At 38.1% G+C, this 19,359-nt stretch overlaps 1 protein-coding gene across 2 annotated transcripts in view; it reads right to left on the reverse strand.

Moving 5' to 3' along the window:
* Positions 1-298: 298 nt before the first annotated feature.
* LOC139961242 (ubiquitin carboxyl-terminal hydrolase BAP1-like) overlaps positions 299-19,359 on the reverse strand; it is a 228,619-nt gene continuing 209,558 nt past the window's right edge. The window contains exons 2-12 of one of the 2 annotated variants that reach the window (XM_071960326.1): positions 12,921-13,069; positions 12,296-12,325; positions 11,743-11,927; positions 11,127-11,249; positions 10,227-10,434; positions 9,680-9,752; positions 7,434-7,554; positions 6,208-6,563; positions 5,157-5,922; positions 4,320-4,412; positions 299-3,645 (exon numbers count right to left, since the gene is read on the reverse strand). In XM_071960326.1, coding sequence (XP_071816427.1) covers positions 3,421-3,645; positions 4,320-4,412; positions 5,157-5,922; positions 6,208-6,563; positions 7,434-7,554; positions 9,680-9,752; positions 10,227-10,434; positions 11,127-11,249; positions 11,743-11,927; positions 12,296-12,325; positions 12,921-12,957 — 2,217 coding nt within the window. In that variant the 5' untranslated portion in view covers positions 12,958-13,069 and the 3' untranslated portion in view covers positions 299-3,420. Of the gene's footprint in view, positions 3,646-4,319; positions 4,413-5,156; positions 5,923-6,207; positions 6,564-7,433; positions 7,555-9,679; positions 9,753-10,226; positions 10,435-11,126; positions 11,250-11,742; positions 11,928-12,295; positions 12,326-12,920; positions 13,162-19,359 lie in introns of those variants that run through there. The other variant, XM_071960325.1, reaches the window with a different exon arrangement.

The raw sequence follows: 19,359 nt of genomic DNA on the forward strand, positions 1-19,359 counted from the left end.
GAGTGGCTTAGTATAGTGTTATAACAATTTATGACGAGGGAAATGTTAGAAAAGCATTGAGGTTTTGCATACAAATTGCTTTAACTCCATCAAATGTTTTCCTTTCATTTCAACAAGGTATTCTTTTTGGTGTATACCATACTTGGAAATGTGGAAAGCACTTTCTGAAGTCAAAGCAAAATCACAAGTCCTTGAGGGAGACTCGAACAACCCCTCCCATCCTCCCACTCATCCGTGTCCATCCATACATCTCCTATAAAAAAAAAACAGAAAGAGGGGAACACATAGGATTGACATATTTGATTGAGCTTACCACTTTTTATTAATGCAAGGCCTCCTTGGCAAGAAAAGCATTTGAAATGAAAACCAAAATAATGTTCCAATTACAAAGAAGCCAATTCGCTATTTCAATGACAGCATAATTGGTAACATTAATCCAATTGCATAATTTAAGGGATATTAAGGCTGACAACTAAAAGCAAAAACACACATATATAACAGAGCTTATGAAATGAAGCACATTGATCCAACTCACTGCTTTACAGCTTTCCAGATTATATGACCTTCAAAAATAATCCAATTTCATGACGGTGGTGCTACTTTCTGTCGGCAAAGTTTGATCAAGTGACTTCATAACAGCTAAAAAAGTTAATTTTAATTTATATGTAGGGGTCCGCATTGTATCAGTGAGAAATGATGAGAAACAAAATGTCTGGTATGTTGCCCATGTATGACAACACAAATTATCGTGAAATGTACTTTAATATTCAAATGAAATGAATAAATTTCAAAAGTTTATATCCCAGCAACAGAATAAGTTATCAAGAGGGAGAGCTGGATCACACTGTCTCTTTTTTCCCCTTGCTCTGTGATAATTTTTTTTTGAAAATTTTCAGGCTAAAATATCCCTTTAAAAGACAGCTTGATGAATAACTTTGCCCTCTACAAATAATATTACGCTGCAAAGAATGCAATGAAATGGACAGAAAAAACCTATTCTCTATATGCACCCAACTTGTTTGGTGTTGTTTCTTCTAGTAAGTTGGGTGCATTTTGCTTGGTGTTACTTCTCATGTTTAGGCTGGAGTATAACTGTATTGTCCAGTGTTATTCTATCTGGTTGCCTGTTTAGGTGTCCTTGGCACTATCTGTATCAATTTAGTTCACGTTCCTCTTTGGTGTTTTTCTGTACTTTTAGTTAGTTAAGTCGGTGATCACATCCATCATGCTTTTGCTTTGTGTCACTTCCTTCTATGTAGCTAGTTTTTTTTCAATCGTTCATCTTTCTCCTCATAATTTAACCCTGTTTGTTCTTCTTGTCTTGAATTGTTTCCCTGATTTTGATTATCGTCTTTGTCTTCACTAGCCATGATTCTTCTTCAGACTGCTCTCAAATATACAACAATCTCAACAAATTTTTACAAAGCATAAAAAAGTTAGCATACCAAATTGCCAAATAACACAATCCCCCCCCTCCCCCCCAAAAAAAACATAAATAAAAAAACATAAAGAGAGAGAGAAAAAGATATAGAATGCCTACGGGTAGAAACAAGGTATAACTAGAGCAAAGTATCGACATGATTTGAGAACCCCAGCCATAAAGTATGAAACCATGATACTTGGCTTAAATGCTAGATATCTCTGTGAAGATCAATTTCCCCAAACAGCTAAGACAAATCTTGTTCCATTCAGGAGGTATAATAACTTAAAAGGCATGTCTGGGAGCTGTCATGTTGCACATCTGTGATGTCACAGTGCCACTAGGATCTGAGCCCTATTACATATTCTGTGTTTTTCTGTTCGTATTTTCAAATTAAAATGAGAATGAAACCAATGCCATCACTGGATCAGGCTAAAACGTTAATTTTTTTCTTAAATGAGCCCATCTTTAGAGCTGAAGATAGACATGATAATAAATAAAGACAAGCAAGAAAAACTTGAAGCACAAGTGTTAGGAGTGTAAGCTGAGTGGTTAACGCCGGTGCCTTCCAATCGTAAGGTCCAGAGTTCGAGTCACTCCAAGATTAATGTATGTCGTCCAGTTACAGAGTTGTTGACAATTGACAATTCCTAATCATGGACATTAAATATGAAATTAGAGACTGACTTTGGACAGCTTGCGGCTTTGATAAGCCAATGATGGCTTCTTTGCAAGTTCCTGCTTGCAGGAGGATCTAAAATACATACATGCATACATACAAGTCGGCTTGCATTTAGGCTTGATCAAGTCCTCCCACCCTGTTGGTGAAAGAAGGTTTAATCTACAGTATATACTAAACGGAATAAGGTTTTCTAAGCTGTTTGGGGAAGTTGTTCATGACAGTAATTTCTATGACATGAAACCAATAGTTCATGTCTCCTTTAAACTTAGACAGAAACTATATCTTCATTTTTAAGGTCGTTACGACACATGCTTTGTTACGGCTGTTACAGCATATGCTATACAATGCTATGCGTAAGCTTGCACAAATGGTATATATCCCTATCATGTTGCATTATTGTTTACAATGCATGCATGAACATCCTATTACAACTTACTGTCATAAATTTACAATATGTGCTATAAAATATGTTACAACATAAACTACAAGTAACAGATCTATATTATTATTTTTGTTACATTACTATTACGACAAAATCCTTTGTTACAACATTTGAACTGTCACAACATTTGAGTTGTTACAACATAACATTTGAATTGTTAAAAAATGTGATGTAATATGGTTTAACCAGAAAAAGAAAATTGTTCAGTGGTTCTGTTGCCCAAACATAACTACTGATAGAAAGATATGCTATTAAATGGTTTGAAAAACACATACGCTACCAGAAAGCTTGAACAGAAACTATATCTCTATTTTGTTGCCTAACTGTTCGTTGCACAAGTACTTGGACCAGTAAATCTGACAGGGTTTTGAAATATTATTCTTTACATACAACAGACTCACTTAAGTTTCTTGATCAGCTCCAACCTACGATAACCTTTAACAGTCTGGATTATGCTGCCACAAAATTAAAACATCCTAAAAAGGCTCCGTCTTAAAAAAAAGTTGCATAAAATAAATTAAAACAGACTGTTGCAAATTCTTGATGGAATGTTATTTGTATAATAACAGCAATATAAAGGTATGCAAATTTTTTAACAAGCACCACAAGATCTGATACTTGGGTTGAACAGCCCAATGAATGTGAAGAGGCATAAGTCCTTTTCCTTGACACGTCGTTCTGAAGGCTACTAATTTTGTTCGCCCAAAGTGTCTGCCAGAATGGTTGTCTTGCTTGCATCCTTTACATTCATCAATATATTTGAATAGCCACTAGCTTGTGTTTCCGTTTCAAAGGCAGTGTGTTCACATGAGGAGAGTGGTGGGTGTATTGGTACTCTAAGGGAGGGGGGGGGGATGGGAGGGGCAGATGAGGAGGCTACCTATTTTTGCCAGCTTTTTTCTTCATCTTATCTCCGCTTGGTCTCTGCTTTCTCTTTGATGTTGATTTTCTCCGAGAGAGTTTGCTTCCAGAGATACCCTGACGTGACTTAAACTGAGAGTGTTTCTCTATCAGGCCGGTGAGCTTGCCCTGCTCAGCTAACATGGACAGGAATGTAAACAAGAACGGGTCGTAATTGTGGGTCCTCCGGCAGTCGTCAATCTGATATGGGAAGAAGGGTAATGATCAATCATATTTCACCACTTTTCTTCTTTTTACAACAATTAAGTTCCTTTATTCATTTTTCTCTCTAATACTTTGAAAGTGTAGTTTATACTGATTGAAATGACAATTTAAATAATGTCATCTGAGTAATAATCAAATAAGATAAGAATATAAATAAATATTATTTTTACATACTTTTTGCTCTATGTATCTGTTTTTATATGCAAGGTAAAATTTCTACTCTCTCTCTCCAATTCCTGCAGCCCAGCCCCCCACCCCCCCCCCCCCCTTTCTACCCAAATAATAAAAAAGTAGAAAGTTACACACAACTAAACTGCTAATTTGTGGCATTGTCAAAACGGATGTTCTAAACCAAATACTCATCAGCTGTATTGAGGTCTAGCCTCATTGCAATCAATTTAGAACTATGGTTTGCAATGGCTAATATGGTATACAGCACTACTTGAGTAACCAAACAAGCGAGCTTGGTAGAAAATGTACTAGGATGAATAAACTTCAATGCAATACAAACCCACTGTTTGGACAAAAAGTGAAACTTATTGTTACCAAATTGTGCAGTACCCAAGATATAATTTGGAGACCCTATAAAATATATGTTAATGTTATCCATATCCATAGAGTACAGAGAAAACAAAATTTATCATTTTTACCTTATATTTTGCCCTCTTTTCTTTTTCGTCTTGGACTTTTTGCTCAAATTGCTGGATTTCTTCTTCCACACTTTTCATCATCTCCAGAAGTTGCTGCTCCAAAAAAAAAAAAAAAAAAAGGAAAAGAAAAGGGGGAAAGAAAAGAAGGAATAAAAAGGAGACAAATATAAAATAATATCACAAATGGATTTTTATGGTCACTCAAGATTCACATGTTGGCATTTTTCCTTATTCATGTAAGACCAACATTCCATTTTTCTTAACAGCAGTTTATTCTTCAGATGTTAATTGCTCAAAGTATGTCAATGGTTAATTAACATATGTAATTAACACATGTAAATAATTAACATATGTCTATTTATATGAGGTGTACAAATGTCAGATGTTTGAGAGTTACAAGACATGAAGCAAGTTGTCAATTAACCATTTATGTTAATTGTGATGCAAAAGAGGAGCTCTGGCAAACATTCCTGCTTTCTGGACATTAATTGTTAAGGAGCCGCGTGTGGCTCGTGAACCACTGTTTGGCCTGCCGTGATATAAAATGATATAACTAACATGACTAAGTTTTTCTTGATATCGGAGTAATTTTTCATATGTTGATAATAATGACAGAAACCTTTAACTGACATAATGAAAAGCAGACCTTCAAAACAGCTCAATGGCTACACTACAGCATACATTTGCAAATTACAAGACCATATCAGATGATAAAAACCTTAACCCAAAATTTGAACCCATTGCCTTCCCTACATAAGGGTTTCATTTTATAATTTACGCACCGTTGGTGTTACTGAGATTGATATGGCGGGCTTTACTTTATCAAACTTAACTTACCCTTGGGGTAAATGGACTAGCCCCATCCAAATCAGCTGCACTTTCAAGGCTCTTAGATGTCATACTTGTTCCTTCCTCCTGTTTCTTAGCCTGTGCATGTTTAACCTTAGATGTCGGGGAAGTTACCAGACCAGATCTCAATTCCTTTCCACCAGAATCCAACCTTCTCCTTCTCAGCTCCAGATTTGCTTCTTCATCCTCCAACCTTTGGATGCGCTCTTTATCCTTTTCGATGACGTCGATGATCTCTTCCAGAGTCCTCCGTTCCTCCGTGTAGGAGCTAGCTTTCCACTGTTGGAACTTTGTAACCTTTGCCGAGTTTGGACTGTTGGCTCTAGAATGGTTCAGGGACCTCATCGGTGAATTGAAGGCGCTCCCGACCTCAGAGGCGGAATCCGTGCTGTAATTGCTGAACGGGGATGAAGGGGTGGCGGTTTTCTCAAACAGGGTCTGGATGGTCAGAGGTTTAGCTATGTCTGACAGAACTACACATGGTGGGAGGGAGAGGTTTTCTGATTCCAGGCCATAGGGGGAGGAGGAGGCAGGAGGAATGAGAGGCTGAGGAGGGTTGTAATCAATCAGGTCTCTCTTGATGGAGTCTGCAATTTGAGATTCACTGCTCGTTGAGGATGTTTCCGCACGTTTGCTAGCATCGGAGTTGCTCACCGTGTCGCCTTCCATCTCAGATTCAGTTGAAGGGCTGGAGGCCTCGTCAGCTGAGGGTAGACTCTTAGCGTAGTTGTGATTGTCAAGAGCTGATGGCAGTCTAATGGTATATGAGAGAGGAAGAGAATGTACAGCATGTTAATGGCAGTCTAATGGTATATGAGAGAGAGTAAAGCATGATAAACCAGTTAGGTATGTACTTTAATACATATACTAAGGGAAGAAGTCATACAATTGAAGTTAAAAGCAATCTTCCATTAGTTAGAAGACCAACGGTTTAATATGCGCACAGTATGTTGAACAAGCAGATTTTGATGGTCATTTTATGATAGTCAGTCTTGAGTAAACACATCTGCCTTTCAAACACAGAACAATGTTTAAATACCGTGCAGAGACCGGTAACACTTCCACCTTCTTCTTGGACTTGTGGTGGTGCTTCTTCTTCCGTTTCTTCCGTTTATGATGGTGATGATGATGGTGGTGGTGGTGGTGATGGTGGTGTGATTCTGTCACCTCCACTGGTTTAATGACAGCCTCCGAAGCCTCCACCACTCCTACCAGTGTTATCCTCTCCTCTGGGGTGACACTCATCTCAGCCGTCGAGCTTTCTCTTATCTCTACTGGTTTAACATCGTCCATCTTCATCTCCTCTTTCTTGATATCTGTTTCATCTGTCCCGAAATTCTTCATCGCATCTTTCTTTTTAATGTCTTCAATTTTCTGTTGCTCTTCTCTGATAAGCTATACAAAGACATAATTCATTTCCAAAGAAGATTTATGATAAAAGTTTTTCCTTTAAAACGAGTGAAAAATCTCCTGCTGATATTTTGGTTATCCCATCATTGAGATACAATGTAACTTTATATGTTAGTTTCGTCAAGACTGACCCTTTCAGACAGGTTACCAGACACATAACAAGAACTTACTGGATAAAACAACTTTATCTTTTGGACGACCTAAAGGTAAAAGCTTGCTTCTCAAAGAACAACATACAAAATTTCTTTAAAATCAGCAAACATGATGGAATTTATCACTCTCTTAATACTTCTGGAAATCAACAAATCTGAATTTGAATAGCTTTCACATAATCAATGAGATTGTCAATGAAAAGTTAGATGGACTGACAAGTGGACAGAAGCACCTTTCAACTATTTAACACATTGTATTGAAGTGTTGAATATCACTAATTTAAAATAAGGTTAGGATGTAGATATTGGACCAGAAAAGAAGAAAGACCCACCTTACTGATTAATTCAAGGGTAAGAAATGCATTCTTATTTATTTGAAATATTTTTTGACTATGCACACAGCAATTGCAAGATGGTTTAAGTTAAGACGCCTAAGTTGGTTTCCAACACACTATGGCATATTTTGCACCTCTTGAATTAAATTCCCATCTAACACTTTTGTTAATACTAGCAATAGCCATAGGTGACATATTCAATTTTTTTGTGCACATCTTGCATATTACTGTGACAAAAACAGTATGAACTTTTCCTGCATATTAAAATAATCTATACATGTATAAACAAGCATAAAAGTTACATTTCAATAAATTGAATAAAAAGATTCCACAGGAAGGAGAGCGAGAGAGAGATGACTCTTCCTTACCCTCTGTATGGCCTGTCGGATAATCTGTCTGTTGGTACGTAGAGTGTTTAGTTTCTCTTCGTAGCTCGACTGTCTGTCTGAGACCACTGCCATGAGATTGAAACGTATGTCGGACTCTCCTCTGAAGTGAGGAACCAAAAAAAAAAAAAAAATTAATTTAGGGATACCTTGGAAATGTGGTAATGGACACATAATGATTATATTGACCAATATGTGATAGAGTGCAAAAAATATTTATTTATGACAGTATAAAGCATTGGCACTTGGTCACAGATATGGGTTACACTGATGACAACATTCCCTTAGCTGTCATTAAGACTAGGTTTGTAATATTACTTTCAACCATGTTGATAACATCCATTCAGTGTTTGAATTTTGAATGAAACACAGAAATGTTATTTCCATTTAATTTTGTGCAATTGTATCAGTGAACTTCATGACTGTTTTACAGAACTTCATGTAGGGTTGGGCGATATATCGAAAATTATTATTATCGCGATAATTTTTTTTCAAGACGATATTTTTTGAGGATTGAACATATGACGATAATTTCTTGTAAAAGAAATTTGAAATAAATGTGGAAAAAATGCGATTATCCTTTTTCCGTTTTATGGGTAAATGTTATTCTAGCATTCCATGGTTGAGAAAGTTGGAAAGAAATAAAGTTTATCAACTTCATTTACTGACTTTGAACTTCTTAAAAAAAAAAACGTCTTTTACAACACTGACTGTAGTCTGTATAGAGGGAAAAACTCTGAAAATGAGTAGAGAAATTACCAATTGTGTACGAACAGTAAGTTGGTTCACCTTTCAAATTTTACGAAAGATCGAGCAAAATACTTTCGAAAAATTCACGCGAAACTGGCATATCGTGCTAAATGCAACTAATGTCATGTAAACAAGGCTCTAGTTCACCGATTTATGAATAAACAATAAGTCCACATCTGGTGTTAAGCGGGAGAAAAAGAAAGTATTTTCTAGAATTTCCCCCAAAAAAGAGGAAAAATTAATATCCTACCATAGTTAAGTGTATAGTAAATAGCCTAACCACTTCGTCGGTTACGGATCTCACGTAACAACAAAAACATAACTTATTGTTTTCTACAAGGACATGGAAACAATATTTAGCATTTAGTTAATCATGCAAAGTGGCTTAAAACGTGGGATTGCAAGGTTTACTTTCATAAAGACGTCCATACTGTAGCTATTGGGGCCTTGATATCGTGCTATGTCTGCTATACTGTAGACTGTGCCTCGTGTATCATGGGGAATAGATTGTTTTGTTCATACGGAGGAGTCGGTTGGCTTGAGGTGTGTTTTTCTTACCTTAATGTTACGGGGATATTTACCTACTTTTCTTGAACGTCTAAGATAATATTTCGCATAACTTTACCGATCCTTTATTGACTGACCTAAGTTTTTCTAGAGTGGAGCCAAAATAGTTTACGCCGTGAAAAGTTTTTTGGAAACGTGCCAAAAATGTTAACAAACAGGTGTTAGACAGGGGGGGTAGCACATGTACTGTAGCCTACCGTGATATTTAAGTAGGGGTAAGCACTGCAGATGTAAACTGATGTACGTATAGTGCACGCTGTTCATTGTTAGGCAGTCTAGAAACGGGTCTTTACCGAACGTAGTTTGTTTCATATATATCGAAAGTTTTGTAAGTTAAACTTTTTAAAGATTGTAAGACAGATTAAATTATTTTCATTTTATCACATAATATAGCTGCTCTAACTTGTCATTTCAAAATTTTCATCAGTTTCGTGACAATTTAAATTTAAAAAGTTGTCAGTATTTTGAATCCTCAACTTACGAATTTTTTATCGCCAGACACACAAAAATAATACTAAAATTTTCTGTGGTTATTTATTTTCAAGGGAACAGTTCATAACAAACTCAGATATTCTCTTTGAATGTCCCCACCATATATCTCTCTTTCTCCGTCCACTCAAAGCTCGACATTTACGCTAATTCTGATAGAGGAAAAATTATCGTAATTATTGAAATATTGCGATAATTTTTGAACTATTTATCGTGACGTTAAAAAGCAATTATCGCCCAACCTTAACTTCATGTAAGGTCACTTACTTGTTTTTCTTTATCTGAAATACATGTCAAACTTCTGCTATAGCTGTGTGCTATTGTCATTTACCAATACTTAATATGCTATAACTATCTTAAAACTGTCTCACATCTGCAATTCCGCACAAAACAACCAGACCAAATCAATACAAATTCCTCACCCTTCATTTTCCAATCGTTCAGCAATGACCCTTCTGAACTTTTCAGTCCAGTCTTCTGTTTCTGCCCATGGTCCTTAGCATGTTTAAGAAAGGGTAAAGCAAGAAAGGTAAAATGTGGTTCACTTGAAAGTGCAATACTAATAATATTAAAAATTAATAATAATAAAAATCAAAGAGTTTCTGCTATCGATTGACCTCTTTCACCCTGATTGGTCCGCAAACTTAAAACGTACCGCCATTTCGAAAATTTTGTAGTTCTATAAATTTTTGTGAGACACCCTATACCAGTTTCACTTTGTAACCTTCCCTGTCCCTCACAGTAGCTACCACCACTTGTAGCATCCTGTATCACTGATACCAAGTTGCTATAGCCCACCCTTCCCCCCCTCCAACTATTTCACAACTGATCCAACAGCACATACCTGACTCAAAGCCTGAACAAACACTAAGTGCCCTTCTAATTTCCCTCCTAGCTGTCCTAGCTTTTGACCTAATCAATGGGTGTTTCTGCTATGTCCATTTCAACCTTTTGTCTTGATTCACTTACCGTGATCGATTGGATAAGGCTTCAGACCATCCAGCTCAAAGAGACGATCCTTAATGGGCACATAGCTCACAAAATGAAAGGTATCTCCCGAGGTAGTTTTAGTCAAACCACTCAACTGCTTCTCAGGGAGTCTTGGAGGTTCGGGGTGAGCGTGGGAATTGTGGACTTTAGCAATCTCAGGCATGTTTCCAATGGCAAAGCCTTTACTCTGGGGTATGAGGAAGAGTAAAAGTTAACAAAATCATCCCATAGGATCTTTTTAATGTACGATAAAGCTATGTCAAGAATCTACAGTACCAAGTGACTGTGCATGCATATACTATCCTGATTACAATTTATTAGCTCTAGATGATATGAAGTGGACTGTGTAATCTTCATTATTGTCCAAATGCAAAATATTCCTCACATGTCCCAGTTTTAAACCTTCCCCTTGTCACAGTATCCCAAATATGGAGGATGCTAAAGTAACATCTTAATATTGATTTCGGAGAAAAAGTGGTTTCAGGATGGTCTGAGAGAGTACCTGTTACATAATTACCATCATAACCCTTTTCTAGTCAAATCTGGGTTCCATACTGCTTCACTTGATATCTAAAAAGGTTTTAATGAATGAAATCATGTGATCCCTGGTAAAACAGTATGCAAGATAAGGCAGCTTTGAGCAGGAATCCCTCTGCAAAGAAATGGCTGAATAGTGATTGCCACAAACTAAGGGCTGGATTGCTTAGTTCGTAGAATGCACAGTACTTGCTATCCTTAAGTTCCTGGTTCAAGTCTCTTTCTAGCCAAAAATTTCCTTCTTCTTTTCATTTGTTCATAATTTCCCAGTCAATTTTCTGTTGTTCATTTGATGATCTAAGAATTAAAGTTGTTAAATCAGAAAGGAACTCATTGCGTTACCTCTGGGCTAAAATTTCTTGTAAAGTCCTTGAACTCTGACAGTGTCTTGCCTAGCTCGACATCACACGGGCAGTTCAGTAAGATGCTAAGCAGGGCATGGGTGGCACATGAATCTGGAACGACCTGTAAGAATAAATGGTAACCATATAGCTTTTCAAAATCAACTTCAAATGAGCTTGACAGATTCACTGCTATACACCAATATGATCTTATTTTTATAAATTCCACATATACAATGATGTATGGTTTCAGCAAAACTTCTATTTCTTAAAGGGCTAATAATGAAACCATAATTGCTAATTATAAATATAATGAATTAAAACTGATCATGAAACCAAACTTGCTAAATATGATGAAAATGCCCAAAATACTTTAGAACTTGTGCCCACAAGTTAAGCATTCTCCAGCAACTTTGGAATCAGTATACTTCATGATTGATATTAATAGCTTTAAAGAAATGTTAAAGTGATACAAATATAATGAATTTTGTGTCCAACAAATTATGCCTACTTGCTTCCCTATGTAGTTCCTTCTAGGGGGTAGTACTCTGGTCTGTATGGGTACAGTGTATCAAGTGTAATGAACTTGAATAAAAAAATGGGTTACAGCTTCCTACCTGATGAGCAAAGAACATGTCTTTAAGGATGCCTTCATCTCTGACACATGCTTCATCATCCACTGATACCTTCCTGCGAGCCCGCCTCTCCTCGATCCACTTGAAAAGGAAGATGAACCCATAGACTGGTCCTTCCACTGGTTTTTGTAGATCATATATCTCTTCAACCTGGATGCCCTCCACACCTGAACAAAACATTTCAAAAGGTAAATTAATGTACTTACTACAGGTGGTAATGTTGGGGGAGAGGTTGGAAGACAAGTGGAAGAAGAGTGGGAGAGGGGGAGGGGAAAGTCTTGTAAATTATGCACCTCATGTTATTTCTTCTCCTTTTGATGTGAGTTTGACACAACAGCCTGGAGGGTATCTTTCCAGTCCTGTGGATATGCATTTATGCACTGTAGATTACTTTGGTAACTATTTAGGCAATTAGGCAGTGAGTTAGCAGTTATTAGTTTCGACCCATCATACTGACAATAGCTCACTGATTCTGTCTGTAAATTCTGAATGTGAACTCACAACCTCTGCATATTACAATATGAAGTGTACTCACCAAATTCTTGTACCAGGAGTGTAAATAACCCTGTGTGAAGAAAGAGTAAGGACTAATTAAGCATGCATATTAATTTTCTAAATATTCATTAGAGTTGATACAAGACTATTTTTATCAATGATCATTACGTATAATGGAAAAGTTTCAAACAGGTATAGGCCTACAGCTGTGTGAGATTCACTAGGTGAAACTATGCTAGGGTTTAGCCTAGACCTATACTGAAGAGGCCTAACATAGGACAAAGTTAATTGACAACACAAAGGTCAGGCCATATTGCTTAATATAAAGGAAAAAGAAATGCATTGGATCTAACATTAAGCTACAGTATAGTATGTGAAACAAGGACTCAAGGAGTGCATTGTGTTACGTCACAATAGTAAAAGGAGGCTATAGGCCTAGATGAGTTACACTATTAAATGTTAAAAATTAAAAATAAATTGAAGGGCCTAACCATGGTCTAAGTAGGATATTGATTCAATGATTGTGTTACTCTTGTCACAGTTTGCAATACATTGTACTTTACAGTGCCAATAGGTCAACTGGCTAACAATAACCTGGCCTAAGCCCAACTTGTAATAAGACCTTAGTAAATAACAATGAACCCCTGTGAGTTTCATTACTTTACCTGGGTCGCTTTCTAATTCCAGCCATCCTTCGTTCATGATAGCCCTGAGATCAAAATCAAAAGAAGCTCGGGGAAGGATTTAACCCCAGTAACAGTAATAGAAAAGGTCAAAATATACTCAAATCGCTGCTTGGACCTGGATATGAAAGTATTACAGTAACAACACACAGTAGTAATAGTATGGGCCTGACAATGTAGTCGATGTACGTAGTGATGTATACCGTACCGCCGTTGTTCACTGCAGCAGAATGGTGAATTGACCGGTGTGAAGTTAGATACTTATTCCCCGTTCCTCGTTCGACATTCGCGAATGAGTAACTGATACCTATTCAGTTGCGTATTCGACAATGGTATCGACGTAACACCTCTGGCAAGACAAAAGCTTTCTTACAAGATGTTCAACATTTGGTCGTGGAAAGAGGTTTATCTATGGCCCATGGGTCATATGAACTCTAATGACTATGTAGAAGGGTACCATAATGCATTTTGCCCGGTCCAAATAGTTCTTGACCAACTAAAATGACTAGTACTTCATCAGTTCTTAAATTAATGTAAAAAAATTACTTTAGGCCCTAATCAAGACTAGCACGCCTTGGACTACCTTACCAATGGGTCATATGAATTCTTAACACATTGTAGAAGTGTACCATAACGCGTCTTGCCCGGTCCACAGAGTGCTTGACCAATTAAAATGACCATTAAATCAACATTTTTTTTAAATAAATGTAACGGGAACTGAAATTAAAACATTTGGGCCTTAATCAAAACCAGCACGCCTTGGACCGCCTAACCAATGGGTCATAGGAAGTCTAAGGACATTGTAGAAGGGTAACATAATGCGTCTTGCCCGACCCAAAGAGTGCTTGACCAATTTAAATGACCACTAATTCATTCCTTTTTTTAATGAGTGTAACGGGACCACGAAAAAGCTTTGGGCCCTAATCCATGCAGCACGCCTTGAATCACCAAACCGATGGTTAACATGAACTCTAAGGACATTGCATAAAAGTACCATAATGCGTCTTGCCCCGTCCAAAGAGTGCTTGACCAATTTAAATGACCACTAAATCATTACTTCTTTAATGAGTAAAATGGGACAACGAAAAAGCTTTGGGCCCTAATCCATGCAGCACGCCTTGGATCACCAAACCGATAATTAACATGAACTCTAAAGACATTGTAGAAGAGTAACATAATGCGTCTTGCCCCGTCCAAAGAGTGCTTGACCAATTTAAATGACCACTAAATCATTACTTCTTTAATGAGTGTAACGGGTCCACGAAGAAGCTTTGGGCCCTAATCCATGCAGCACGCCTTGGATCACCAAACCTATGGGTAACATGTACTCTAAGGACATTGTAGAAGACTACCATAATGCGTCTTGCCCGGTCCAAAGAGTGCTTGACCAATTAAAATGACCACTAAATCATTACTTCGTTAATTAATGTAAATGGATCTGCCAACATCTTTAGGCCCCAGTCAAGACCAGCACGCCTTGGACCACCTAACCAATGGGTCATAGGAAGTCCAAGGACATTGTAGAAGGGTACCATAATGCGTCTTGCCCGGTCCAAAGAGTGCTTTACCAATTTAAATGACCACTAAATCATTGCTCCTTTAATGAGTGTAACGGGACCACGAAAAAGCTTTGGGCCCTAATCCATGCAGCACGCCTTGGATCACCTAACCAATGGTTAACATGAACTCTAAGGACATTGTAGAAGAGTACCATAATGCGTCTTGCCCGGTCCAAAGAGTGCTTGACCAATTTAAATGACCATTAAATCATTACTTTTTTAATGAGTGTAACGGGACCACGAAAATAATCACTTTGGGCACTTATCAAGGCTAGCACGCCTTGGACCACCCAACCATTGGGTCATATGAATTCTTATTTATGGCCGCATGCAGGGACGTAGCTAAGGCCTGATGATTGGGGGGGTGGGTGTAGTGGCTGAAATTCCAACTGGATGGGTTTTGGAGCCGGAAAATTCCGACTGCTGCCTTGTACCCCCCCTTCCTCCCAGCACTACTCGTCAACGAAACGGTCAGTGTCAGTCAGACACCCTATCTTTCGCGACTGCACTTTTGTTCCGAACTTTTTTTCGGTACTGTTGTACCCCTTGCCCTCACTTCACAAACTTATTAATCACTGTGGTTAATTAAGCGAGTAAGCAATTGAGTATAGGTTATCTGCTTGAGAGGCTACATAGACTACTAACTACAAAAGCTATGTTCATGTAACAAAGAGGAAAACAACAAATTTTCAACAAATTATATTCGACGACATAGTGAGATTACCCCAAAATACAGTGCTTTTTCCTATCGCGCTTAATATTATTTTCTTGGGTGGGGGGAGGGGGTGAGACTATTTATCACTCACATGAAAAAAGGATTTGGAATTTGGAGCATTTGGAATGAATTTAACAATTAAAAATTTTGCAGAAAAATGTTGAGTTGACGAGATACGATAAGTTGTCACTTAAACATTTTGCAGAAAATTTTTCAATTGCTCAGATGGAATGAAGTGAACAATTGAACATTTTGCAGCACGTCCAATTCACGAGATACGATAGGTTGTCAATTAAACGTTTTTCAGAAAGTTGTTCAATTGCTCAGTTAAAGCAACTGAGCAATCCAACCTTTTTTCTGTTTTTTGATAAGATTTTATCTTGTACTCTAAACAATTTACTGAAAAATTTCACCTTATAGGGCAAAGTGTTTCTTATGTTGATGGCATTTTTAAGCTTCCGTAGATTAGCATTGAGCGTTTTAACTGTATACGATGTACAGTATTTTTGTTAGGCATTTTTTTTACGGTATTCAAAATTATAACAAGTTTTGTATGGTGGAGTGCAAGGATAACGAGATACAATTTCTCAATTTGACAAGGAAAACGTGATAAATATGACTGATTAAAGGTCAATTGTGGCCGAAAACTTTAGGTCACTAACAAATTACAAGAATATATGAATATTAGAGTGCGACAGTCGGAAAAATTAGAGTGCGACAGTCGTAAATTCCGACTGTCGCACTCAAATCTTCCAACTATCGTCAGTTTTGCCAAGATTGGGGGGTGAGACACCCCCTACAACAGCGACGTCCCTGGCCTCATGTCTTTATATGGCCAAATTCTGTAGCAAAGCTTTTACAATTTTAGAACGTTACCTCTAAATGACTTCCGAATTCATTGATATGTCAGCATACATAACACTGTAACTTGCGCAAATCACTTACGAAATTTCAGGCCTAATCAAAGAGGGAAATTGCAATGTGGGAGTCATTTGAACACAGTGGCATAAAGCAACAGCATCTTTCCAGGGCTAAAGAAAGACTGTAACAGGCTTGTAGCAGGCTCAAAGGCGTAGGAACCGGGGGGGGGGGGCTGGGGGGCGCCAGCCCCCAGTGAAAAATATGGGGGGGGGGGAGGTATCGTTCCGCCCTCCCGTTCCGCCCTCCCCCTCCCCTTAGACCCCTCCCCCAGGTCGGCCATCAGTCTTCAGCCCCCCACTCAGAAGTACCTTCCTACGCCACTGAGCAGGCTTGTGGCAGACTTGTGGCAGGGCTTGCAGCAGGCATGCACTGTCATAAAAGCTCAACTGAAGCTTACAGCCGGACAAACAATGAAAATAATGAACAATCCCCTAGGCCTACCATGCATTAATGGCACATGCAGTAAGGTTCAAACAAAGAATGAAGAAGAGGCTATTTCTGATATTTAACTCATTTGGCAATACAAATGCGAAAATGCAGTTAAACTGTCAACATGCTGCAGGTTATTTCAGTTATCTATCAATTTTAATGGTTCGACACTAGGGAGCAATCACCCTGTAATAAATATGACCTCTCAGTGTTGTAAAGGTAATTCCATGGACAAGGTAGGCAGTCAGTTCGTAAATAGGTATCACTTAGTTCGAGCCTAATGGTCAAGCGCTCTTTAACGAGAGACAACTTCCAAGAAACATCCTGAACGAACCGTTGAATTATAATTAGAACGCATGGTCCTTTGTTCCGCTCCTTCACATTTATCGTATGAAGTATTGGGTAATAGTGATATGGAGCATCTTTTCACATAGCTTGGTAAAATGTACCAATTCTACCATATTGAAGTAATTTTCGAAAATTACTCTTCTACAAGTACATTTCAATCCAACTAGAGAATAAATGAGGAAGTTGGGGGGGGGGGGGTGGGGGAGGGCTATATGTTAAGCATGGTACATATCTTGGGACTTCTATACTTCAGTAATTGACCCAGCATATAGCCTACTTTATATTAAACGAAGACTGGTGCCTGCTTATCTTTACAGGTGGATATACATGCGTGAACGTACATTATAGCACCTCTCCAACACGAAGGTTGTGATCAGTGTAATAAATTTAACCTTATGGAACAATCCCGAGTGTCAGTTAGCTTCAGGATTAAAACACCTTTCGAAGCTACCAACAGCTGCACCTGTTACGAATACGAAACAAAATTACAAACATGTGCTGTATACATGGCATAATGATATCACGTCCGTTAGGAGTATTGTTTTTCGTGTCCTGTTATTCCTAAACAGACAACAGCCGGTATTCTTTTGTTGGGAGAATACCATTGCGTTTCGTTTATGCTTGATGACCATAGTTCCTTCATGACACTGCAATACGGAAACCCCGACAAGCCGTTCTGATTTCCTAGCTTTCGGTGTTTGTGTAGATTAAATTACCTTCTGATATGTTCATTGGGTCTACGATACAATGCAATCTAGTATTCACTGCATAATGTGTTTTCGAAAGGACGTAATCTTTGTTCCAGTAGTGGTTAGCGCGTGCTCCCCCCAATTATCTTAGCAGCTACCCTTTCCACGATCGCTCATAACGAGGCTTTATACTTGTTTTGTTACTTTATTGCCGCGATGAATCTTTTCTCATATCTTGTGATATATAGCCTACCGTGTTCGTTTAGGTTCGTGGTGGATAAGCAAAAACGACAAGAAAATACATGAGAAATTCACCTGCGGCAGAAATGAAGCATTATTCCACTGAACATTTGGTAGCTTGTCACAAACGGTAGGTTTTACATTACAATCGCCGAAATGTTGGGGGAAATTCCCGTAGTGTGGTCAAGGTTTACAGAATTTTGCAAATTAGCGTCCTATTCCATTGGGGTAACGTTACGATTGGTCAATATAATTAAGGTTTGTCATGGGTCGTGTATCGTGGGCACAAATTCGTCCACCATAATATTAACCTGGACAAGACTACATACTTCACCCAGATATTCCTTATTGCACTTATATCAGTTTGCATGTAAAAGGCTTGTTTGTATTTTCTGCTGCAGAGTCCGACTCGCAAAGAGACGAAATCTTATGCAAAACAGAAATGAATAAACATTGTTGAAATCTCTGTGTACGTTTTGTAGTGCATGAAGCATAAATAGAGCCAAAAGGGAAAGGGAGGATTCTTGCTTTTACCGTGAGAGGAGGAGGACTACACTGTGCAAGTTAAAGTAGAATTCTATGGTGTTCGGGTAGTAGGAGGCCGGGAGGGATGTTTCGTGCGCTCATCTAAGCAAGAGTAGGGCTTTTGGGTACCTGGTGTGAGGGGTGTGTGGGTGTGGGGGGGGGGGCACATTTTCGTCACCATTTTGAGAAAACTTTGTTTCAGTAAAGGGGAATTAGATGCAAAATGGTTCTATCAGTTTATTTACTTCCAGTACCTTCCTGAATAGGATATGCCTTTGGAAGAAACTTACGCGACAGCTCAGAGCCACACGTGCTGCAACGTTTAACGTTCTTCTGTCCTTCATCGATGTACTCTCTTCGCTTCTTCTTATATGCGATAGTTGCACACGTTCTTACTGAAACTGTCAATATCATCCCGATGATTTATGGCCGTACACGGATCCTCGCCTTGCCAGGAATTAATGACACAGAAAAGCATAAGAAACAACGTAAACTCTCTTGATTTGTTCTCACCGAAATGGTACTCCATTTATCTTAAACTATTAAAAATTTTCTTAGTTAGATTTGGATTTTCCCACACCAACGTTCCTCCTGTGAAGTACGCGTTCGACACTAACGTAACGTCTGTTAACGGGATGCTCACTTGAGGCTTCCGTACATAAAAATATATTACCGTATGAATTTTCAATGTCACTGTGTAGAGTTTATCATTTACATTAAGCTGAACTTAGTGAACATGGGGTGTTTTCTGGTGCGATTTACACCCCTTCCCCCAGCTGGTGAGTTAACTTTACAACACAGCTTTCTTTTCTTTCAATAACTTTCCAATATTTGGAAATTCCATCACTGTTTATGTTAAGATAATGTTTAAAGTATTAACGTGTTAATGATATATGATTATTTTAATTATAGGCCTCTACATTGTAGAGAGTTTATTTAATCCTATCACTTAGCCAGTAGCCTCGCGATTTGTAAATCATAAGATATCTTACGGT

Source organism: Apostichopus japonicus, chromosome 20, assembly GCF_037975245.1.
Source record: "Apostichopus japonicus isolate 1M-3 chromosome 20, ASM3797524v1, whole genome shotgun sequence".
Taxonomy (NCBI): domain Eukaryota; kingdom Metazoa; phylum Echinodermata; class Holothuroidea; order Aspidochirotida; family Stichopodidae; genus Apostichopus; species Apostichopus japonicus.